The sequence below is a fragment of the Orbicella franksi genome, chromosome 14, assembly GCF_964199315.1.
Source record: "Orbicella franksi chromosome 14, jaOrbFran1.1, whole genome shotgun sequence".
NCBI classification, from domain to species: Eukaryota; Metazoa; Cnidaria; class Anthozoa; order Scleractinia; family Merulinidae; genus Orbicella; species Orbicella franksi.
In genome coordinates, this window is record NC_138158.1 from 14659221 (window position 1) to 14679874 (window position 20654).

At 39.9% G+C, this 20654-nt stretch overlaps 2 protein-coding genes across 3 annotated transcripts; both read left to right on the forward strand.

The window, feature by feature from the left end:
• Positions 1-1728: 1728 nt before the first annotated feature.
• On the forward strand, positions 1729-9790 carry LOC145467548 (uromodulin-like). Its single transcript, XM_081451105.1, has 4 exons — positions 1729-1999; positions 5773-5814; positions 7609-7980; positions 8929-9790. The coding sequence occupies exons 1-4, from the start codon at positions 1963-1965 to the stop codon at positions 9345-9347; spliced, it is 870 nt and encodes a 289-aa protein (XP_081307231.1). The 5' UTR covers positions 1729-1962; the 3' UTR covers positions 9348-9790.
• An 89-nt stretch (positions 9791-9879) lies between these two features.
• LOC145467547 (adhesion G protein-coupled receptor L4-like) lies at positions 9880-17996 on the forward strand. 2 transcript variants are annotated; one of them, XM_081451104.1, is made up of 15 exons: positions 9880-9957; positions 10601-10696; positions 10917-11004; positions 11430-11526; positions 11614-11669; positions 11867-11996; positions 12093-12196; positions 12688-12790; positions 12909-13059; positions 13145-13226; positions 13347-13413; positions 14521-14606; positions 15067-15187; positions 16400-16441; positions 17044-17996. In XM_081451104.1, exons 2-15 carry the CDS (start codon positions 10663-10665, stop codon positions 17167-17169), a joined length of 1287 nt encoding a protein of 428 aa, XP_081307230.1. In that variant the 5' UTR covers positions 9880-9957; positions 10601-10662; the 3' UTR covers positions 17170-17996. The 2 variants fall into 2 exon arrangements, with proteins under 2 accessions (XP_081307230.1, XP_081307229.1); XM_081451103.1 differs by lacking the exon at positions 9880-9957 and having other exon boundaries at positions 10544-10696; positions 11617-11669.
• Positions 17997-20654: the final 2658 nt, after the last annotated feature.

Consider the following 20654-nt stretch of genomic DNA (forward strand, 5'->3'; position numbering starts at 1 on the left):
CCTCGAACTGCAGAAGTTTAGAGAATTATCGTGCTTTTTCTCACCCTTGGCTTTGTGCTATAAACAATGACTGAGAGTAAATAAAAGTGGTAATTATTTTTGTTGTAAAACAATCCCCGCACTACGCACTGACAAACTACAATTGTAAAGGAAAGCATTTCTTTGAGCATCGCCTGATTATGTAATGAAGTTTCCGGTTAGCAATTAAGTTTTATGTAGCTTGGACATTGCCGTAGGTGTTTTTAGCAGGTAATACTGCTGCTATGGTAACCTATTGTGTCATGAAAATGATAACAACGTGTTTACCAATGATTGGGCAGTTTTTTGTTTTTGTTTTTGTTTTTAATCATGATTGTAGTATCAAGGGATGAGAGTGGTTATAAAGACCAATCAAAATCTAACTTCTGGAAACTGTTTTGGGCCACCTTAAGCCAAGGATGTGCCAGTTCAGAAGTAAATATCATCAAAAATTCAATGAGAAAGCATTTCCGATGGTATCTCTGAAAACGTTCATGTTTTCCCAACCCTCGGACCCCTAGAGCTAGGGGCAAAATGGCCAGACACTCGAAACTCTTCAAAAACCTGGTTACGCCCAAGGTAGGATGAGCAACAGTACCTCAATACATACATACTCGTTTTGAATTTTAGACTCGATTTGATAATTAAGACATTAGGACAAAGGGCCACTACTTCATTATGTTAGTATCCACTGTTATGTGCCACCCTCTTTAAATAACGTAGCCACTACGGCTATCAGTAAACAATGGCATAGAAGTTTTTAAACTAAATTCAAATTACTGCCATTGAATTCCCCCCCCCCCCCCCACTTTGAATAAACGCCACATCAAAAGTTAGAAAAAAAATAGAAATAAATAGATAAATAAAGAAAAGTAGAAAAAAGTAAAATGTAAACGTTTCGACTTAACTGTTACCATGGTGACATTTTGTTGAGTTGACAGACAGTTTAGTTCGGTTTTCATTTTTAAATTTTAGCGAGTTTATCGTCAAAAAAATTTGGTAACTAGTAAAACAAAAATAACTATTTCAACCGATTTGACGATTTTTTGTCACAACTATCTTAGACTGTATCTCATGAGACCTGCTTACGGCCCGACTTGGGTCTCTTCTAAACTGACGCGCAAGACTTTGTCAGTACAGTCTTACGGAGCTTCAGAGTTCATAGTCTTGATGTAGAGGAAACAATTCTTGTCATGAACTGTCGTGTATGGGGCAGCTGTGAGCATAAGTTGTGCGTGAATTGTCCAAGATAGGATTCCTGAAAACACAAATTGTGCAGGAAATCTTTATTGGGTCCATTATAAAAGATTTTTTTAAGTCTTGAAACGACTGGCAGGCACGACTTCAATTCTGGAGTAAAATAAACTGTGGCGATGCCGGCATGGATAACAGTTATTGCATGTTAATTAGCGCATCCTGTTTATTTAGACTGTCATGTTCTTCGTCGCTCTCTCCGTTCATGCTTATGACCAGTGCCTGCTTAAAAGTCCTTTCACGCCTTTGCATAATCTAAAACATTATCCAAGGTTTCTTAATCAACCCCAACTACATTTCAATCGCTTGATTTTATTAAGTAAATTTCTTAAAGACCAGCATCTGTTCCTTCGAATGACAAGTCACCCCTGTATTAGATGCTAATTGGTTTGCTTCTTTCCTGCATTATGTAGTGATGACGAAACACTAGCTTGACTGAAATAGGTTTCAAAAGGATTGAAATGATATGGCAACCTCTTTCGTCAACCAAAACTGTGTAGTTAATTACCAAAAAGTTTGAAATTGTCATCATTTTTCGCATTGCCATCTACGTGAAATAAAGAAGTCGAGCATATATACGACGAAAGAGAGCTATGGACCAACTAACAACTGATATGAAACGTCCCTTTGTTCGTTGGATGTGATGCTGTGAGGAAACAAATTCAGGCAAGAAAGTGAAGAAGCTTTAAAATGAGGACGGGAACTCTCTTAGTAATCTTTCTGTTGAGTGAGTATAAACTTTTTTTTTTCTTATAGGAGTATTTCGGTTTAACTGAGAGCAAGGAATACATCTAAAATGTCGACCGTCATTTCAGAAATCAAGAGATTTTGATTGTGGCTGAGAAAATTTCCTCACAGCTAAGAAATGGGTGAAATTTGAGCTGATATCTCAGGAGAAATCACCGAAAACCTAACTGATATCTACACCCTTTCATTGTTCAGGACACCGGAGGGCTGATCAAAGCTTTTTAATATCTGTAAATTTTTCTCTCTACATGGTATTTAATATTTATTGAATTATTTGTTTGGTTGTTGTGTGCCCTGAAACGGTGAATCATAAGAATAAAGCAAGTAACAGTTCGGTCTCTACACTCTAAAAATTTGGGATTCATCGGGAACAAAAATTTAGCTAAAAAAAGCCATTGAATGACATGTTACATTTGTTATGCAAAATGTTAATAGAGTGTGTGCGTTGCCACGCAATACAAAATAAAATCAAAAACCATTCAGAGGATAAAGTCAAGAAATTTTGATATTATAGACGATCAAGGAAGAAGACAGTTCTCCAAGTTTAAGGTGTGTGCGTTGTCCCAAAGTTGAGATATTCGTCGAAATGTTCCTCGCAAAATTATAAAGCCCAATATGGAGCCGCCATGTTGGCCGAGGACCTCCTTAGTCCTTCAAGATGGCAGCCGGAAAATAGTGTAAACATCTGGAACCTACTTTGGCTATCTATACAACTGATTGTCTGAACCGAACCAAAACACATTTATACAAGCACTTTTCCTAATACCTTAACTCCTAAAACGGCTAGAAATCACGAGATAAGTGTATATTTTTCGACAAACACGATCTTAATTAGCTTCATGTCACGCACCGCGATAACTCCGAAATTCAAAATGCGCTGGTTTCCAAACGATGAACGCTATTGAGCTCGAAAGAAGTAAACAGATATGAATTTAGTACCTCTTATGCCTGATGAGGATAAAACCTTTAGGAGCTCTTCAGTTTTGGATTTGAGAATTTGATGACGTCACGTGAACACACTATAATTTTACCGAGTTTTTTATATTTATTTTCGTTTTTATCTTTTTTACCCACTCACCTGTTTCCGAAACACCAGAGAAGAAGTTAACTTAAATAAGAATCGCCGTGAGTGCTGTTGGAAGCTTGCCAAAACTTTTGATTAGGTTTTGACATCTTTGACAGACTTTTATGAAGGCGGGTGTTTTTTATGTTTCTCTGGAAGGTTCGACTTTGTAGTGATGAATTATCAAGTTTCATCAATTTTCTCTGTGTAGCCAAAATGGACATTTTTCCGCGCAGTGGCATTACTTGCATTATTTGTGAAGGTGTGTTTGACTAATTTTGCCCGCAATTACAAAAACAGAAAACAAAAAACAAAAGCGACTGTCGACTTTCGATCATACTGACATGAATATGAAAATTAAATGTTAATCATTCATAGGGAAATTGAAAAATAAAATTGGACCCATTTTGACCGCACTTTAGCCGTCTGAAAACTGGATATTTTATTTCCGTGTTTGAAAATTTACTCTAAAGTTCCCCGTGAACGATATTCTAGTCATCGGATGAGAGCAAACGAAACATGACTCAGTGACTCAGAAATGCCGTGAAAGTTTACAGTAAAGGAGGCTCACTTTCAAATTTAAGATGCGTTTCTTTTCTCGAGCCAGGCTGCAATATTGTGGCCAAGTTATTGATAGTGAAGGAGTCAGGAAAGATACCTCAAAAAATAAAGCGATAGCTGACATTGCGGAACTCAAGGACATGGCGCACCTGAGACGTTTCTCAGCTTTAGTGAATCACCTTAGAAAGTTTTGCTTGAATATGGCATCCAGCACCTTAGGATGAGAATCACGAGGTTTGACTTTGCTACTGAGCATGTTACTGCGTACGGCTGATTAACTGTCTCGATCTCCTCAGTCCAAACTGTAAGGATTACATACTTCATTGCATCACCAGTACTATCCAACACTAACTTAGCAGTTGAAAACGAGTTAACGAGTTGAAAACTACGCACGAGACTGAGACCTCTGTTACCCCGATGAGCTGAAGCCAAAGACCCCTACTGACTGGGATGATCACATGGGTAGAAAAGAGAGGGATCCTTGCGACAAAGAAATTATGACCACAGACACAAAGTAGTGGAGGGAGAGGAGCTGTCACTTGGTGATCGGGCCGTATGGATTACCGACCTGAGTGTAGAGGGCATGGTAATCAAGCAGCACGAATATCCAAGGTCCATAGTCATACAGACCTCGAACGGTCAAGTGAGAAGAAACAAGAAACATAAAAAGAATAGACCTTGAGAAAAGACCTCCAGTCCCATCTCAGAATGGAATGCGGGCTATGACAGTTCCGAACCAATGGCAATAAAAGTTATGACACCAGACTTTTCCTCGTCATCTGTAGCCAGCTAAGACCCACTCAGAGATCTGCCTGTCCCTGAGGACCAACCGACGGTAAATAAGCCCCCACAACCGGAACTGCGGCTGACCGCGGCAACGATACATTGAAGAATGCTAAGATTGGTATTTATTATGGACACCAAAAAACAATTGGCGTTTTAGCTGAGTTAAAAAAAAGGAAGATGTATTAAGAGCAATTAGCCATATGGGTCGATGGTATTAAAAAGGATTTGTTTATAGCTGTCGGCTTTACGCCTTACCGGAGTTAACAGTATTAGCCGTGATGAATGTGTTGTGAATTGTTTTCACATAAATCCTTTGAAAAGCTCGTATTTTTCAGCACTAGACAATTAGACAGTTCAAATGCGTGAAGTTTATTGAGTTTTGGCACTTTCGGTTTATCTATTGCTTGTGGGAAGGGTCAATCTAGGCCACAAATAATATAATATAATAATCATATCGCTCAAATTCTCCGGTAGGGTTAGTAAAGATTTGATAAGTTTTCTCCTTGGGATACGCACTTTCGTGGAACCATATTTCGGAAAAGGTACCGCCGAGTTCTAGAAGATGTTATAGCTAGGCGGCATTTTGAATTGGTTTTCCCGTCTGCATAGAAAATTTAGCGCCAGAGTAAATTTATTTCTACTAAGAAAACTGCTGTTTTAGCTGGCTGTGGCTTACGGAAAGTAAAATTCCATGTCACAGACAAGATGATTTGGTTTTATCAACTAGGCTGATAATGTGAATCGGCCATCGTAAAGAGATTCGAAAGCTGACGTTTCGAGCGTTAACCCTTCGTCGGAGCGGGATTCGCTTTAGAAACTTACCCCCTCTATTCGTGTCACAGACAGATTAGCTGATAGCTTAGCACCTGCACGCCAAAGGAACTTGAGCTGAGTCCCATACCTTTGCCTTTTTTGGCATCTCTAAGAGCTAAGAAGGTTGGCTTGTTAACTGATTTACCTAGCGGGGTACGTACACGTAGCCTCTTTAAGGCGTTCAGTAAATTAAGACACGTTGGGTGTATTTTTTTTTTCTTTTCGCTGTACCTCAACCGGGAAATGAGGCTAAGTAAATTAACCGGAGAGCCTCGCCTTTCTATCTGGGAAACGGACAATTTATTGAATCCTATCGGTCTTGCCTAAGTTTTAAAAGTAAACCAGTAATTATAATTTATTCGTTCCGGAATGTGGAAAACAACGAGCGATTACGAGTAGAAGAATTTCTCTCTCTTCTCCCACTAAGTAGGAAGAAATCAAAATCTCTGTCTCACAGGGCATAAATACCCTAAAGAGGTTACTTTCTTATTATTATTTGACTTTAATTCAAATATTATGATCTCTTTCAGAATTTGCCAAATGTCTACCTACAGGCAGCAATTCAACCCCAGGTAACTACAGTATCTAGAAAAGTATGTCGCAATAGCGCCGAAAAAATTGACTGCATTGTTAGCAGTAAAGTTGACTGCTGCTGTGAGTTCCGTTAGCTTTTACAAGTGGACTTTTGATTATCTTCCAAGAACTCAAAAACTCCAACCTGGGGGAGCAGGGCTGGCGCAGTAATGAGAGCACTCGCCTCCCACTAATGTGTCCCGGATTCGATTCCCGGACCCGGCGTCATATGTGGGTTGAGTTTGTTGTTAGTTTTCTACTCTGCTCCGAGAGGTTTTTCTCCGGGTACTACGGTTTTCCCCTGTCCTCAAAAAACAACATTTTCAAATTCCAATGCGATCCTGGAATGCACGGGCATTTCTGAAAGAGTTCTTGTGAACTCCTTGGTGCTCCGTGGGTAAACAAATTACATACCTTGCATTTAGCAATTAAAGAAAAGAAAAGAACTTTTAAGACACATTGCGAGGGAAAAGTCTTATGCCAGTGATGCAAGTTTGTCCAAGAGGAATACAGCAGAGATCCAAGCAAGGAAAAAAGAATTATATATTTTTATGATGCCATTGTTATTGCGTGCAGTATACATCTTTGAAACATTGTCCAATGTTTCATTTATTTTGACGAATTCGATCAGTCAGTTCACCTTTGAAATCTCTGCTCTCTTTTGTGATTAAGTAAACGTAGTTACATCATCCTTCCTGGCGTCAGACAATTACGTTATCAAGTAGGTTGTAAAACCCTGAACAATTGAAACAATGCTAACTTGACATGGCAAGGCTGAATTCAGACAGATGTGATACCCTCACCCAAACGAGAGTTATTACGTTTATGAGTTAAAGAAGAAACCTGGAAATTCTTCTCGCTATTGTGGTAACGCTGGCGCTGGTAAGCTACATTGTGACGATTTGCCTCACTAGTGATTACTGAGCGATTAAAAAGATATCACGAGTTTAAGTATAAAAAAAAAACACTTTTAAAAGCCTAAAAACACAGCAATAAAAGCTAAAATGGAAACCTCAACACAACGAAACAATTGGGCGCTTTCCATTTGGTCCAAAATTCCGAATATTCCGGTTCGGGGTGTGAATGGAAAATTTCACAACTACAAAATATCCGGGAAAAGTGAAAACGCTCAAAAGGTAGTCCCGTTTTCCCGGTTGGAACGTCCCGTCTGGTTTCTCGTGTTCAAATTCCAATATCCCGGTAATCTGCAGCTTAACCAGTTCCAGGCCCACGGCAATTAAACTATCACCGCCATTTTGTAAACAAAATGGCGGCAGAGATTATAATGTAGCTTGCTCGCAACTCCCTGCATGAAGCATCTACTGAGCTAAGACTGCTCTTCTTATGAAAATGGTAGGTAATTTGATTTGAATTTGGAAGGTGTACACTCTTTGAAAGGCTTACACTTACACTCATCTATCGAATATGTCGGCACTATAACTTCCTCATAAAGATGGAAGTTGCTGCTATAATAAAAATTTCTTCTTCATCATCAGAATCGATCAGCATTTCCTCCTCATCAGCCGCCAAAGGCTCATCTGACATTAACATCAACTCGGCCGCCATGTTGGTGTCCCTTCAGGCAACGCCCTTCACACAGGCGAAATGGGTGACAACATGGAACAACTTTCTCCCATTGAGAAATTCCCGGAAATTCACACCGAAATTTCCGGATTTTTTTCTAAATGGAAAGCGTCCAATGTTCCTAGTGAATCACAGTGAAACAGTTTACCTAACAATAAGAAAGCTTGATTATATCATGTTGTAACTAACATGTATTTTCCCATCAAAAGTGGATGGCTGTGCAAATTACACAGTTCTAAGTGAAGCAGACCGCGCCCAAGGAAACTCATTACCACCGCATCGGAGATGCGATAAGGACCTGGTAACCGGTTGGTACCGTTTCCAAGGAGCTGCTGGGGATCGGATGCCGGACAAATGCGTTCTCATGAAACGCTGCGGTACTAAACATCCAGGTTGGCTTAATGGTGAACACCCGACTGCCACCGAAGGTGTGGTGACACAAAAAGTCTGTTATAGCGGGCAAAAAAATTGCTGTAGATGGAGTAACATCATTAATGTGAAGAACTGTAGTGATTATTACGTGTATGAATTACAGACAACGCCTGATTGCAGTCATGGATATTGCGGCATTGCCGGTGCTTGTAAGTTGCATTCATTTGATATGTTGTCGTAGTAGCGAGATCTAAGTGATTTCAAATGTTAACAAAGGTTACGAGCATAGTGGTTATACAAGCTATGCGGCCCGATAGGCCGGCGCTTATCTCCGGTTTTCTGTAGCATGAAGCGACAACGGGTATTTTCACTCGCTTATGGATGTGATGCTATTCCATCACAGGGATATCTCCAGTCTTAAATTCGCCAGTACTCATTTATACACCTGGGTGGAGAGAGGCACCTTGGCATTAAGTGTATTGCATAAGAACACATCACCATCGTCATCATCATCATCATCAGTTCTCATCGCGCCATCGGAAGCATAAGGCCTTAAAATTCGCCTTACACTGTAAATTTCCTGTGTCGGTTTCCGTAGTCGCTCATTAATCTGAGGGGGTGACTAGCCCTCTGAAGACTTAACAGAGCCCCTATTAGCCAGTTTGTTCAGGGTTCCTGCCAGGCCTTCACAGCTATCGTAGCGGCCCCGGGACCTCAGTCCCATCGTACTTTACCCTGAAAGGCAGTCCTCTAATCCGCTGTTGCCCACCTCCCACGAACGAAGAAGTTAGGGTTTTTGGTCTTTGGGAGGCACCTAAGAACACAGCACATTGCATTAATGTATCCATGACTGCTCGATCCGAAGGCGAACACACTAATCGTGAGGCTCTCCGCCTCCCACTTTTTTATGGTGTAATATAATTTTTTTTTCCACAAAATTTCTTTATCGATCTATATACCTGCATTATTATATAAAAAGTTTAAATATTTTGTAGAAGTGTAAAATGTTTAAAAAAGTAGGGATGTAAGGCCATATGGCAAGCCTGAGCACAAAGAATGATGAACGCCCACCCCCCCCCCCCCTCCCACAAAAAAAAAAAAAAAACGGATTAAAGATTTTGTAGGGCTATAACTAAATGATATGTTTTTATTTAAAGTTGATGGCTGTAGAAATTACACAGTTCTAAGTGAAGCTGACCGCCATTGGCAGAACAAAGGAAGATGGCCTAAGAAGGACCTGGTAACTGGTTGGTACCGTTTCCAAGGAGCTGACAGGGATCGGATAGCAGACACATGTGTTAAGGGACGATGCGGTACTGACTACTCAGGTTGGCTTGAAGGTGGGCACCCGTCAGTCACAGAAGGTGCGGTGACCCGTAAAGTCTGTTTCAGTGGCAAAAATTTCTGCTGTCTTGGGAGTCACTTAATTAAAGTGAAGAACTGCAGTTCCTACTACGTGTATGAGTTACAGAGTACCGTTGTTCGCAAAATTCTTCGCTCCTGTGGTAATGAAAGTGGTAATGAAAGTGCTGGTGATTTGACTTGCTGCCTTCTTTGTACTGAGCACATTAGTTAGTAATCAAATTCTGAGGTTAGGACTTACGTTTGATTTTCATTTTTCTCAGAGACAATAGAATCTACAGCAACTTTGGTAAGTATGTAACACAGCTGTTAATTCTAACAACTGTGGACTAATGCGGACTGTTGGTCCTTTACACCATTCTACGCTCATCTTATTATTTTTCACAAAATTCAACCCCCAGAGGAGGTCACGAAACTGACATCATTTTCTTCACTCAGGCCATTAAATTCATTTCTGAATTGGACAGATTAGATGTTCGGCAAAACACTTCCTTACAGGTACCTATTCTTTCTTGACTAATCTAGCGTATACTAAGTAAATTACTGAAATCATGTAGGAGTTAACTGTTCCGAGTAGTGGATTGCCCGTTTCCTTATACGTAATAAAAATAACACCAAATGTCTTTCTCCGCATTTTCAGGAGGCTCTTGGTTTATTTCAAAACATTACCAAGCTCTGCAGAAACATAGATTCTGAGGATGGTCAAGAACGAAAAGAATCTATCTTTAAAATAGCAGATAGCTTTGAGGGATTTGTGCTAAACTATAGCCATCACTACCTCAGCGAGTCAACGCCAAAGATAGATGTCGTTTCTTCCAGCCTTGGTGAGGGGACATGTCATTTTGCTCGTAATTCTATTGTCACGGTGAGGCATGGTTAATGAACATAGCCTCAATCAATCAGCCAATCAATCAATGAGTCAATCAGCCAATCAGCCAATCAATCAATCAATCCATCCATCTGTCCGTCCGTCCGTCCGTCGGTCCGTTCGTCCATCCATCCCTTAATCGATCGATAGATCAAGCAGGCAAGGAAGATAAAGGCATGCGCAATCAGTCAGTCAGCTATAGATAGTTGGTTACTCGGTTGGTTGGTCGGTCAGTCGGACGGTTGGTCAGTGGGTGAATCATTCCATTTATATCAATCTGTATAATTGTAATTTATATACATGCTTAGAGTGGTTTGCAATTGAGTGTCAAAAAGTAACTGGTTTTGCTTTTACCACGCTGGACGATTGGCTTAAAAAACTCGCGCCACTTTTTCATCCAATCAGAAGTAAAACCAAAACCAATCGAGACTAACTCGCACACGTTTTCCCGCGCTTTGCGCCAGCTACATGTAATTGCTTCAAGTTGCTTATGATTGGCTAGAGTGATTACTTTGGCTTTGGTTTTACGACACAGTTGAAAACCGCTCTATATTAGAACAAAACTCACTGAAAAATTTCATATCCATGTTACCTTACAGCTTTGGCTATTCGGCGAGGCTACCATGACTTTCTTCTTGAAGAACCTGAAAGACAAGCCTCTATGAAAGTTTCTTCAACTAATTTCTACAAAAATGGTTTGTGGGGAGAACTGTCCATAAAAAACCCACCCTGATATTTTATTCCTTTTTCTACCTTTAGGAGAAAACAACTTTGCAAGTTAGAGGCGTTTCCGCTCATTTTATAGTTTCCCCTTCTTTAGCTGAGCTGTTTTTCAAAATATTGGAACTATATTGAAATAATTTAAGTCTCAATAGCTCATTTTTGTAATGTAATATTCTTTTTATTTCAATCTAGAAACGGTCGTGGTTGGTATTGCTTATAAAAATCTTCACGAGTTACTTGTAAAAGATCACTCCAATAGCCATGGACATAGCAACTCCAGGTAACAAGTCATCTGGGAGTTCTTGCTTTTCTATAATTACGCATTTTTAGGCAAGGGCTTGTCGAAATTCTTCAAGGAGGCCGCGGAAATTAGAGGAAAATCAGCGAAGCTAAAACCGTCGAGTCTCGTGAATATTACCTTAAAAAAAAGTGAAAAAACGCAACAGCAACCTAATAGATGCACACATGAAGTGAGGAAAGGCGTCTTTGTTGTCTTTCTTTTCCGTATTTACAGCAATCGAATACGTTTGTTACAGTCACATATAAACTTCTTTATTTATACGCTGTTTCTCACTGAAGATCGTATAAAGGCCGCTATACTATGAACTTGGGATATCTGTGGAAGGGGCGAATGGTTTTTGTTCTGTTTAATTAATAAAACCCGGAACGCGATAAGTTAACTGAGATTCTTGTATTCATATGTAGGCGACTCAGTACCATAATACTGGCAGTCACGATGGATCCAATTCCGAAGGCGGACAAATTAAAAGAGAACGTTTCCTTGAACTTCAGGCACCTCAAGGTAACCACAAAGCAAAAATATATGTTCCGTTTCAATTGCATTATTTCGTTGAAAAAGTTTACTAAATTAAATATGTTATATTCTCAGCAGGTTGCTGGCGTCGAGAGATTATGTGTGTTTTGGAGTGGCTTCAGCGACAAAAAGTAGGGAACTAGTTAAATAGTTTTATTTACGATTTTTTTGGCAGAATGGTGCTCGACATCGATCGCTGTGACAGACCTCAATTCATTCTCAACTGATCGCAGCTTTCATTGTGATAAAATGGGAACCATAGACGCTGTTTTCGTTTCTTTCTCTATGCACGTAACACGGTGTCTACCCGTTTGTATATTACTTACAGCACTGACGGATGGTCCAGGGAAGGATGTCATGCAGTGAAATCGATGAGCAATGCAGAAGAAACGGAATGCAGCTGTAATCACATGACTCACTTCGCTGTTTTATTCGACTATAGCGATGCCAACAGTGGGGTAAGGTGTACTCTGCCTTTGGATTCGACTGGGTGCTGAGGTGATCTCTGGAATATATTTTTTTCCCTTTTTCTTTTTTCCTTTATAAACTGACAGCTCACAAAGACGGATGAGAAGATATTGAGGATTCTTACTTACGTGGGATCAGCTCTGTCCATAACGGGAGTAACTCTGACGATAATATCATACGCACTTGTCACGTAAGTATTACAATATTAAATAAAACACCTCACCAAGATACAAAGATACGGGCTGTTTACATGACAATGACGGGCTAGACAGCGAGCAGTCTCTCTTTTGCTCGGAAATTGTGTGGATTCAACCCGACTTTGTCCAAGTTTTGCAATCAAGTTCGGGCAAGACAAGGCCCCTGCACCTTTTGATTCATAAAACGGCTTCCTTGATTGATCTCCTATGCATATGTGTCTTTTTACGGCCTTCGTAGCTACTTTGGATTATCGGAGCATACCCGAACCACACGGATTCAATAGAGAGTCCCAGTTTTTTGTTTTTAAATTATCTATTTATTTACTATCTTTTCCTGTCAGACGCGGGAGTTTCTACTAAAATGAGGCAACAGTTTTAATTAACACACGAAATACACTAATGACAGAGATATACATAGAATATACCCAGTTGTTACATTTTAAATGATTTAGATTTGAAACTTTGTTTTGCTTTTTTCTATCAGTGATGTGCATCAGCCTTTACCTCAAATCAGAATGAGCCTGGCCGGATCCCTCGGAGCTGGACAGATAATATTTCTTGCCGGAATTGGAGCCACAGAAAACACGGTGAGAAGCCCGTTTAATGTCGAGAGAGTGGTGGCTAATGTCTTAAAGTCAGCAGACATTACGAAGCGTGATCTAAATACAACTATCGGTAACTAATTTACTATACGCTACTTCACAGAGTGCTTGTGTTACAGTAGCCGCTCTTCTGCAATACTTTCTGATGGCAGCTTTCTGTTGGATGCTCGTTGAGGGATTCCACCTTTACTTGCTTGTTGTAAAGGTTTACAACATCGAAAACAAGATAGGCATCTATCACGTGATGTCATGGGGTAAGTCCTTGAAAGACTTTTTAGGTGAAGTGTCTGTTGTGGTACACCCTTGTAATCGATGCCTGTTTATATGCTTGTGCTGCAGGTCTTCCCGCTGTCATTGTCCCCGTGTCTCTGAGTATTGCTTCGGGAAAAGATGGAATTCACAGTTTCGTGGATAATAAATAGTAAGCACCTCCCTCTCCTCCCCTTCTTCGAACTCTGTTTTCAGAACGTGCGATTCTACCGAGCAAAGTGGCTACTATCGATTATTGATATGAGGAATTTTTTTTTTACTTTTGTTTAAGCTGCTGGATTTCTTCGAATAACAATCTGATTTGGATATTTGTCACAGTCGTGATGGTGATTGAAATCGTAAGTAAAACGAGATGTTAGCTTTCGCTGTTACTTGGTCGTTTGTTCATTTCCGCAGGTTTCCCAAATAAAGAAAGTGAAAAGAGTACAGTCTATGGTAGTAAAGTTCAATAAATGATGAAGTTTCTCAGTGTAGAATAAGTGATTTTCCTCAACACACGCCTTATTTATGGAGTTTTGCTCTTAAAACTTAAGCAAAGACTGAAAGGGCGCTAGTCATCAGCCACTCCTTTGTTTTTGTTTACATGCGGAGAGTTTGGTTCTGATTATATTTTATTCGGAGCATCCCAAAACGAAGGAAATCACTTTGAAACTACTAAAGATAATATAAGCATTGCACGTTCATTCCCGGGAAGCGTTATTGTAGCCCACAGGGGAGTTCAAAGCTGCGTTTCATTGGTTGGCGGCATGGCCACGTTGACAACCGCTTCAGTGAGGTGCGAAAACTGTGAATTTCTTTCGAGGCCGAAACTCAAGGTTTATCTTTGCGTAAATTAACTTTATTCAACTGAATTGATAGGGTATGTAGATTTAGTGGATTTTAACGAAACTTGGCTAAAATCTTCGTCAGATATTAGCGGACCAAAGTGTGTGAGGTTTTTACGAAAATCGAAATATTTTTCCTGTGATATTTTTCCATTGAGTAGCAGCAGTCAGAAAATTTTCCATTGTCCAACCTAAGCAACCAATAGAAATATCGAAAAAGCCTCACATACTTTATTAGCCCGTCTCTCCTGATTGATAATGTCTAGTCAGTTTGTATGTCCGCGGTGACACAAAGGCTGGTAATTCAGTTTAGCAAGTACGGTCAGTTTTGCGTTTTTACACTTGCAAAATATATTATTTTCGGATTTTACAGTTTGTTAGCTTTACAATGACATATAGTTTACCGTGGTTTTCTTTAAAGCAGCGCGTAAAGAAAGCATTTTCCGGAAGGCACCCCTGAATGTCTACAGTAACCTTAAACATACAGGAACACAACTTAAAGTAAAGCAATAAGATTTCGTCTCACCATGCAAGATCAATAATTCGATGGCATCGAAAATTGCAGAGGCTGACCAGGGTCCTTTAAGGTTTCAACACACATTTCTTGTTTTCATTTTTAAGTTCAACTTGTTGATACTAGTGCGTGTCATAAAGGAAATGAACACAATGCAGCCCACAGCGGGAGAGAGGCATAATCATCAGATAAGGTAGGAAGGAACACTTTCCCGAAAAAAGAAAACAGTTTTTAGAATCTAACAACAAGATTATTGGTTAACGTTTCGGTTACGTAATTCATGCATAGTTTATGAGCGCAAAACAAAAGATTTTGCGCGGACGTGGACCTTCAAATATAAATCTTGGGATCTTTGTTTGCTCCTTTGATGTTTGCCGGCTTCATAACCAGTCCGCTGTATGGGCCGAGCAAACAACTGAAACAAATAATTCAAATTGAGCATAACATTGTTAAGAATCCCAACCGGCCGGAGGCAAACCAGTTGCCTATTTACTGAATAATATTTATTGAATAAATAACAACGGTTGCATTATATACTAAAATTATTGGAATATTTTTTTTTTTATTTCATATAGGTACTCAATGCAGGGAAAACGGAAATTTGTGAAGCGTCTACATATCATCAACTCATGTTATAACTATCATTTTTGCAGACTTAGCGTCAGAGCGTGCCTGGTGATGAGTCCTTTGCTTGGGATCACGTGGTTGTTTGGTCTTCTGACGCCATTGCACAAAGCTTTCATCTACATTTTTACGATCCTGAACTCTACTCAGGTGAATTATTTGTGCCTGTTTCCAACCATAAATGATCTTTAAACTCTTAATTAAAGGAGATTTATTTTACCCGGTAAAATAAATGGTTTTATGATGCTTGTTATGACTCCGTTCTCACTTCCGACTGAGGGGCTTCCGTACTACGCACGGTTATGACGTCACGTTCCTCGATGCGCTTTCTCTCCCTTCACGTCGATTGAAGAAAGCATCTTGCTAGAATTTCATCCCCTCCTCCACCCCGTCTCCTCTGGTACATATACTCTTATTCTGGGGCTCGCCAGCGGTTTTCACCCTCACCTTTGCTGAGAACGAGATCGTTTAAAGGGTTAGCTCTTCCTTAGGGATGAGTGATTGGTAAATAAATGCTGTACACTTTATTACTGATTTACTAAACGGCCACTCACGTGGCCAAAAGTTTGCCAATCCGGGTGTTATCCTTTTTACCCACTTCCTCCGTTCTCATCAAACCAAGCTCGGCCTACGCAGTGCTCATGCGCGGCTTTGTTAATAACCTACTTCATGAAAGCATCTTTTTATGCTATGGTTAAAGGATAAAGTCTGCATACGAGCCAAGTGACCCATCCGCGTTCCAGCATTATCTCCGCTTTCTCTCTAGCATGAAACAACTAGGAGTATTTCTACGCAACCCTAGATGGGATGCTAGTTCATCGAAGGGTTATTCCCCCAGCATTTTTATACACCCGGGTGGAGAGAGGCACCGTGAGAGTACAGTGTCTTGTCCAAGAACACAACACAATGTTTCCGGCCAGGACTCGATGCAGAGTCGAGCACACTAACCATGTCGCCATCGGGCCTCCCACATTTTTTTATTGTATGATATAAAAGTATTTTTTCACAAACTTGCTTTATCGACCTGTATACATTTATCGTTAATTATACCCATGTATAATTTGCGAGTTGCAACTATTGAATACTAACATGATAAATTACTTTATTTGATAAGAGTAAGCTTACATCAAAAGAGGTCTTATCCTTAATTTACTGAAATGCGTATATATAATACATATCTTTTTTTGAGTAGAACATATTTCGTAGAGCGCTCAACTCAATCGATTGAGGAGCATCAACTATAACTTTACAGAAGTTCAGGTTTCACGAGTAATCATTGTTTTATTGCTAAAACGATGATTACTCGTGAAACCTGAACTTCTGTGAAGTTTTAATCATATAATACTTTTTTGTCTTTTAAAGGGATTCTTGATTTTTGTCTTGCACTGTGTGAAAAACAACCAGGTAAGAGCACTCTGACGACAATCAGGAAGACCAATCATTACGTTCCGAAACTCAAAATAGGATACGCGTCTAGAAACCTGGCAATTACCTTCATTTGTTTTCTGTCAGTCGCCGATAAGTCCCAGCATCTCGGAGAAACCAGTCGAGACGCAGCTAGAGAGAAAACAAATTCAAAATAGGATACGCGTCTAGAAAACTGGCAATTACCTTAATTTGTTTTCTGTCAGTCGCCGATAAGTCCCAGCATCTCGGAGAAACCAGTCGAGACGCAGCTAGAGAGAAAACAAACTTAAAATAGGATACACGTCTAGAAAACTGGCAATTACCTTCATTTGTTTTCTCTCAGTCGCCGGTATATCCCAACATGTCAGAGAAACCAGTCGAGACACTAGGAATAACTGCGAAGATCAATAACAATATTCGCACTCGGCTTGGGCTAACAAGGGAAAGACCAGTTTCGACCTCTGGACACTGGGAAGAAATCCAACCAGTTTGTGGATCGGCTAACCACACAATACCGCTGAGACGGACAATAACAGACTCGCCTTTTTCTTTCTTTTTTTTTTTTTTCAATGAATTTTGTTGTTCCATTAAATCTGCAGTTTAGAGAGCGGTTCCAAAGAAAGCTGAATGTGATTTTTCCAGCTGTAAGCGATGCAAATGTTGGCATAGTGGGGATGATTGAAGTGCAGCCATGTGGCGGTGCTTTTGAGCTGAAGGAGCTGTGAAGAAAAACTTCCCAGTTACTCTAGATTTCTGTCATGGCCGATGAGGTCTAACGAAGCTTTAGAATAATGAACGAGTTCTTCGGATTTGCTTTGTTGTTTGAAATGGCCTTTAGTTACACAGCTAAGAACTTGTATTTCTAACCTATAGCAAAGGTATTTGTGACAAGAGTACTAGTTTCCAAGAAAACAGTTGATCTGTATCAGCAGACAAGTGAAACACAGTTATTTATCAGATTAAGTAAATAAAAAGCGGCAAGACATTATGACCATAGCCTCTTGAGAGTGGATATTACACGGCGGTGCGAGAATATGAATATTATTTTCCAGCGGTAAACTGAACAATATTTACGAACGAGAGTGCAGCACAGACAACTGAGAAAAAGCGGAAAATGACGTCGTCAATATATTCACTAGTGAGGATATGAAAAATACGCCACTTGGGTCCCGGATGTAGTTTCGTATGAATTTCACGAGTGGTGTATGATCCATTACTAGATAGAACCCTGAGCGCGCTCTGATTGGTCGAAAACCCATGTTTTATCAGAATATAAAACATAGAAAAAGCGTGTTTTAGTGTTTTTCTCCACATTACCTCTATATCATAACGCAAATGAAGAAGCCTAAGCCCGCAATATATAGATTTAGGCCAGCCTAAAAGCGAAGCTCCTGGGCCAGCTTGTTAAGAGCCCGATTACGCTAACCCAGGAAAAGGTAGAATTTTGATTTGAGTTTTGTAACTTTGCTGTGAGGCTTTCTGTATATTGTTTGGCCTTCTGTTTTGAGTTTTAATAATCACCACATACACAAAACAAAGCAGCAAAAAACATTTGTATTCGGTTAACTTTTAATCCTGGGCAAGCGTTAACCGGCTTCCGAACAATCCTGCCCTGCTTACAACAAGTTAACTTGACACGAGCCCGCGATCAAATCGAAAACCAGCACTTGGTCAAAAACACGTGACCACGTAATGTAAACTTGAGCCCGCCATATGTTCACGTGATACTGGTCCGTGGATACCTTGTTTTGACAGGTGTCAATTGATCATAACCTGGATGTCCAATATCACAGAAGTACACGGTAAACCAAGGCTACATGTCTCTGCAACCTATTATTTGGAGTATGGCCGCCATGTTGCGCGACTCCGTCGCCGCCGTCACCGTCGTGCGTACGCGCCCACGAGCAATACTGCTAGCCATGATAACCGTGAGAAAATCAACTCACGGGTTTCCTTTTCTTTCCTATATGAGTATGGGGCTCCGCTTGGCGGCCCTTCGCGCCGCCGGAGCTCCGCTATTACACTGTGATAAAACACTCCCGACATTTAAGAACACTCGATAAAGGTAGAAAACACTCGCCTACTGCTCGCGTTTTCTACATTTCGCTCGTGTTCTCAAATGCCCGTTGTGTTTTATCACAATGTAATACACGGCTTAGGCTTCTTTATTTGTTAAGTAAAACGCTCTTGTCCATGTAATGAAGGTGGATGAAATGCCTAAGTGAGTTGTGAAGCTGATGTTTCAAGAGTTATCTTGGTCACTTTGCCCTTTCAAAGTTCCAACGTTCAAAACATCACCTTCCCAAACTCGCTTCCGCCGTTTATTTAGCTGCATTAACTTTAGTTTCAAGTTTTGAAGTTTTTCGTTCTAAGTACCGTAATGGTAAAGAACGAGTAAAATATGAAAAGGTTTAGCCAAAGGAGTCCAGTATTTTTCATGAGTTTTGAAGTAAGCTTGAATTCTGTTTTTATAAGAATTATAGAAGAGTATTTTTGGTTTTTCTCTGTATGGTTAGACAGACGTCAGTCTTGTACATGTAGCTGACAGCGTTTTTTCTTCAAACGATAGTAGTATAATAGTACAGAGGAAGTTCCTTGTAAAATTTTAACCATCTAGCTTTCTTCATGACTGATGAAGGTCTTAGTTTGTTCCTGAATTTTTATCAATTTTTTTTTTGTTTGGTTTTGTTGTTGTTGTTGTTTTTTTCCAGTTTTCTGTCTATTATCTCAAAAGGCTGCCAGTTTTATAGCTGACAACTTAGGGGTTAAAGTTTTGATTATTGAACGGTTCCACAATTTTTCAGGCCACTATTTATAGAGGTAAACCAGGTCATCTTCAGGAGCCCATTACCCTGGCTCCTGGTCAGCTTCCTATAACTCATGCTCACAATGCTAGTAAAGGTCAAAGCAGTCGCCATCCGTGGCTCGCGCATTAATATGCAAAAGTAGTTCACATTTTAGGTTTAACACCTACTGTGTGTTTTTAGAATGTACTATACTATCATAATCACTATTATCACCTAGCTGTATCAGTTAAGTGTTAGGGCAGCTAAGATTATATAATCAAGGTTAAATCAAGTTAACGATAGCTGATAATTATTCAGGATATAGTTTTTTAATAGTATTTAGTATAATTCTGTACAGATAGATTCTGTACTTTAGATAATTCAATTAGTTAAGTAAGCGCGGCTCGCTGGAAGAGCACATCCATGTTATGTGAATTGATACCGTGGATAAATAAAGAATACCTACCTACCCTAAGGTTGTAATGTATGTCTGCATGTACCAAACCATATAGAAAACTGAGATAGGACGGTCAATGTCCCTTTATTATTGTAGAACTGCTCCCAACCTCTCCCAGCGGCGAGGGGTGATGACTGCTCCAGTGTCATAAACCTAACTCTCGCAATATTTTGCACTCAGACAGTCCTTTTCACACAGACGGCTTTTAGGCACAAATTGGTCCCACATTAAGGAAATAATAAAGCTGCTTTAGCTTGAGAAGGAGTTTCTGTTCAGGAGGTTCTGTTCTACCATAATTCGATTTCAAACCTTTACTATGGTGTGGGTTAACGAAACGTCTTTTTCCGATCTCAGCTGCTCGACTAAAACTTTTCAGTTAGAGCTGACACAGGTAATTGAAAGGGTAATTTCAGTTTACTGGGAAACCTCATTCTTACACCTACATCTGAATAATTTCTTACTATTAGGTACACAATTAGTATTGTTCATAATCGTATCATTGTTGTACTTAATCCCCAAAACATTTTAATTTTGTAATGCCGACATTTGGGTTATGTAATCAAGCCACGTGCAATGAGTGGAAATATGATGCCGACGTTTCACCGCAGTGATACCTAACGCTTACGGATAAGACTGTAAGATCCTTTAATTCGATAAAGAGCACGTACAATAATCGTTTTAAAAGTGTGAGTGTGTAACGCTGAACTGACAATAATTTGCAAGTCTGTGCACGTGCAGATGCACGTGGGTATACCAGAGCGGAGTGAACTCCCAAATCAAACGTGAAGTCAATTAAGTAAACCAAGCCAAACCAAACCAACTACAAAGTAAACCACACTGCTCTTTGGTTTATCGCAGCTTCATTCCCAGAGTCAAACTTCAATCAAGTACAGGAGCACTTTGGATAAAACGCTATTCTCTGAGTATGCGAGCCATTTAACCGGTACGCATGTACGTAAAGTTTGTG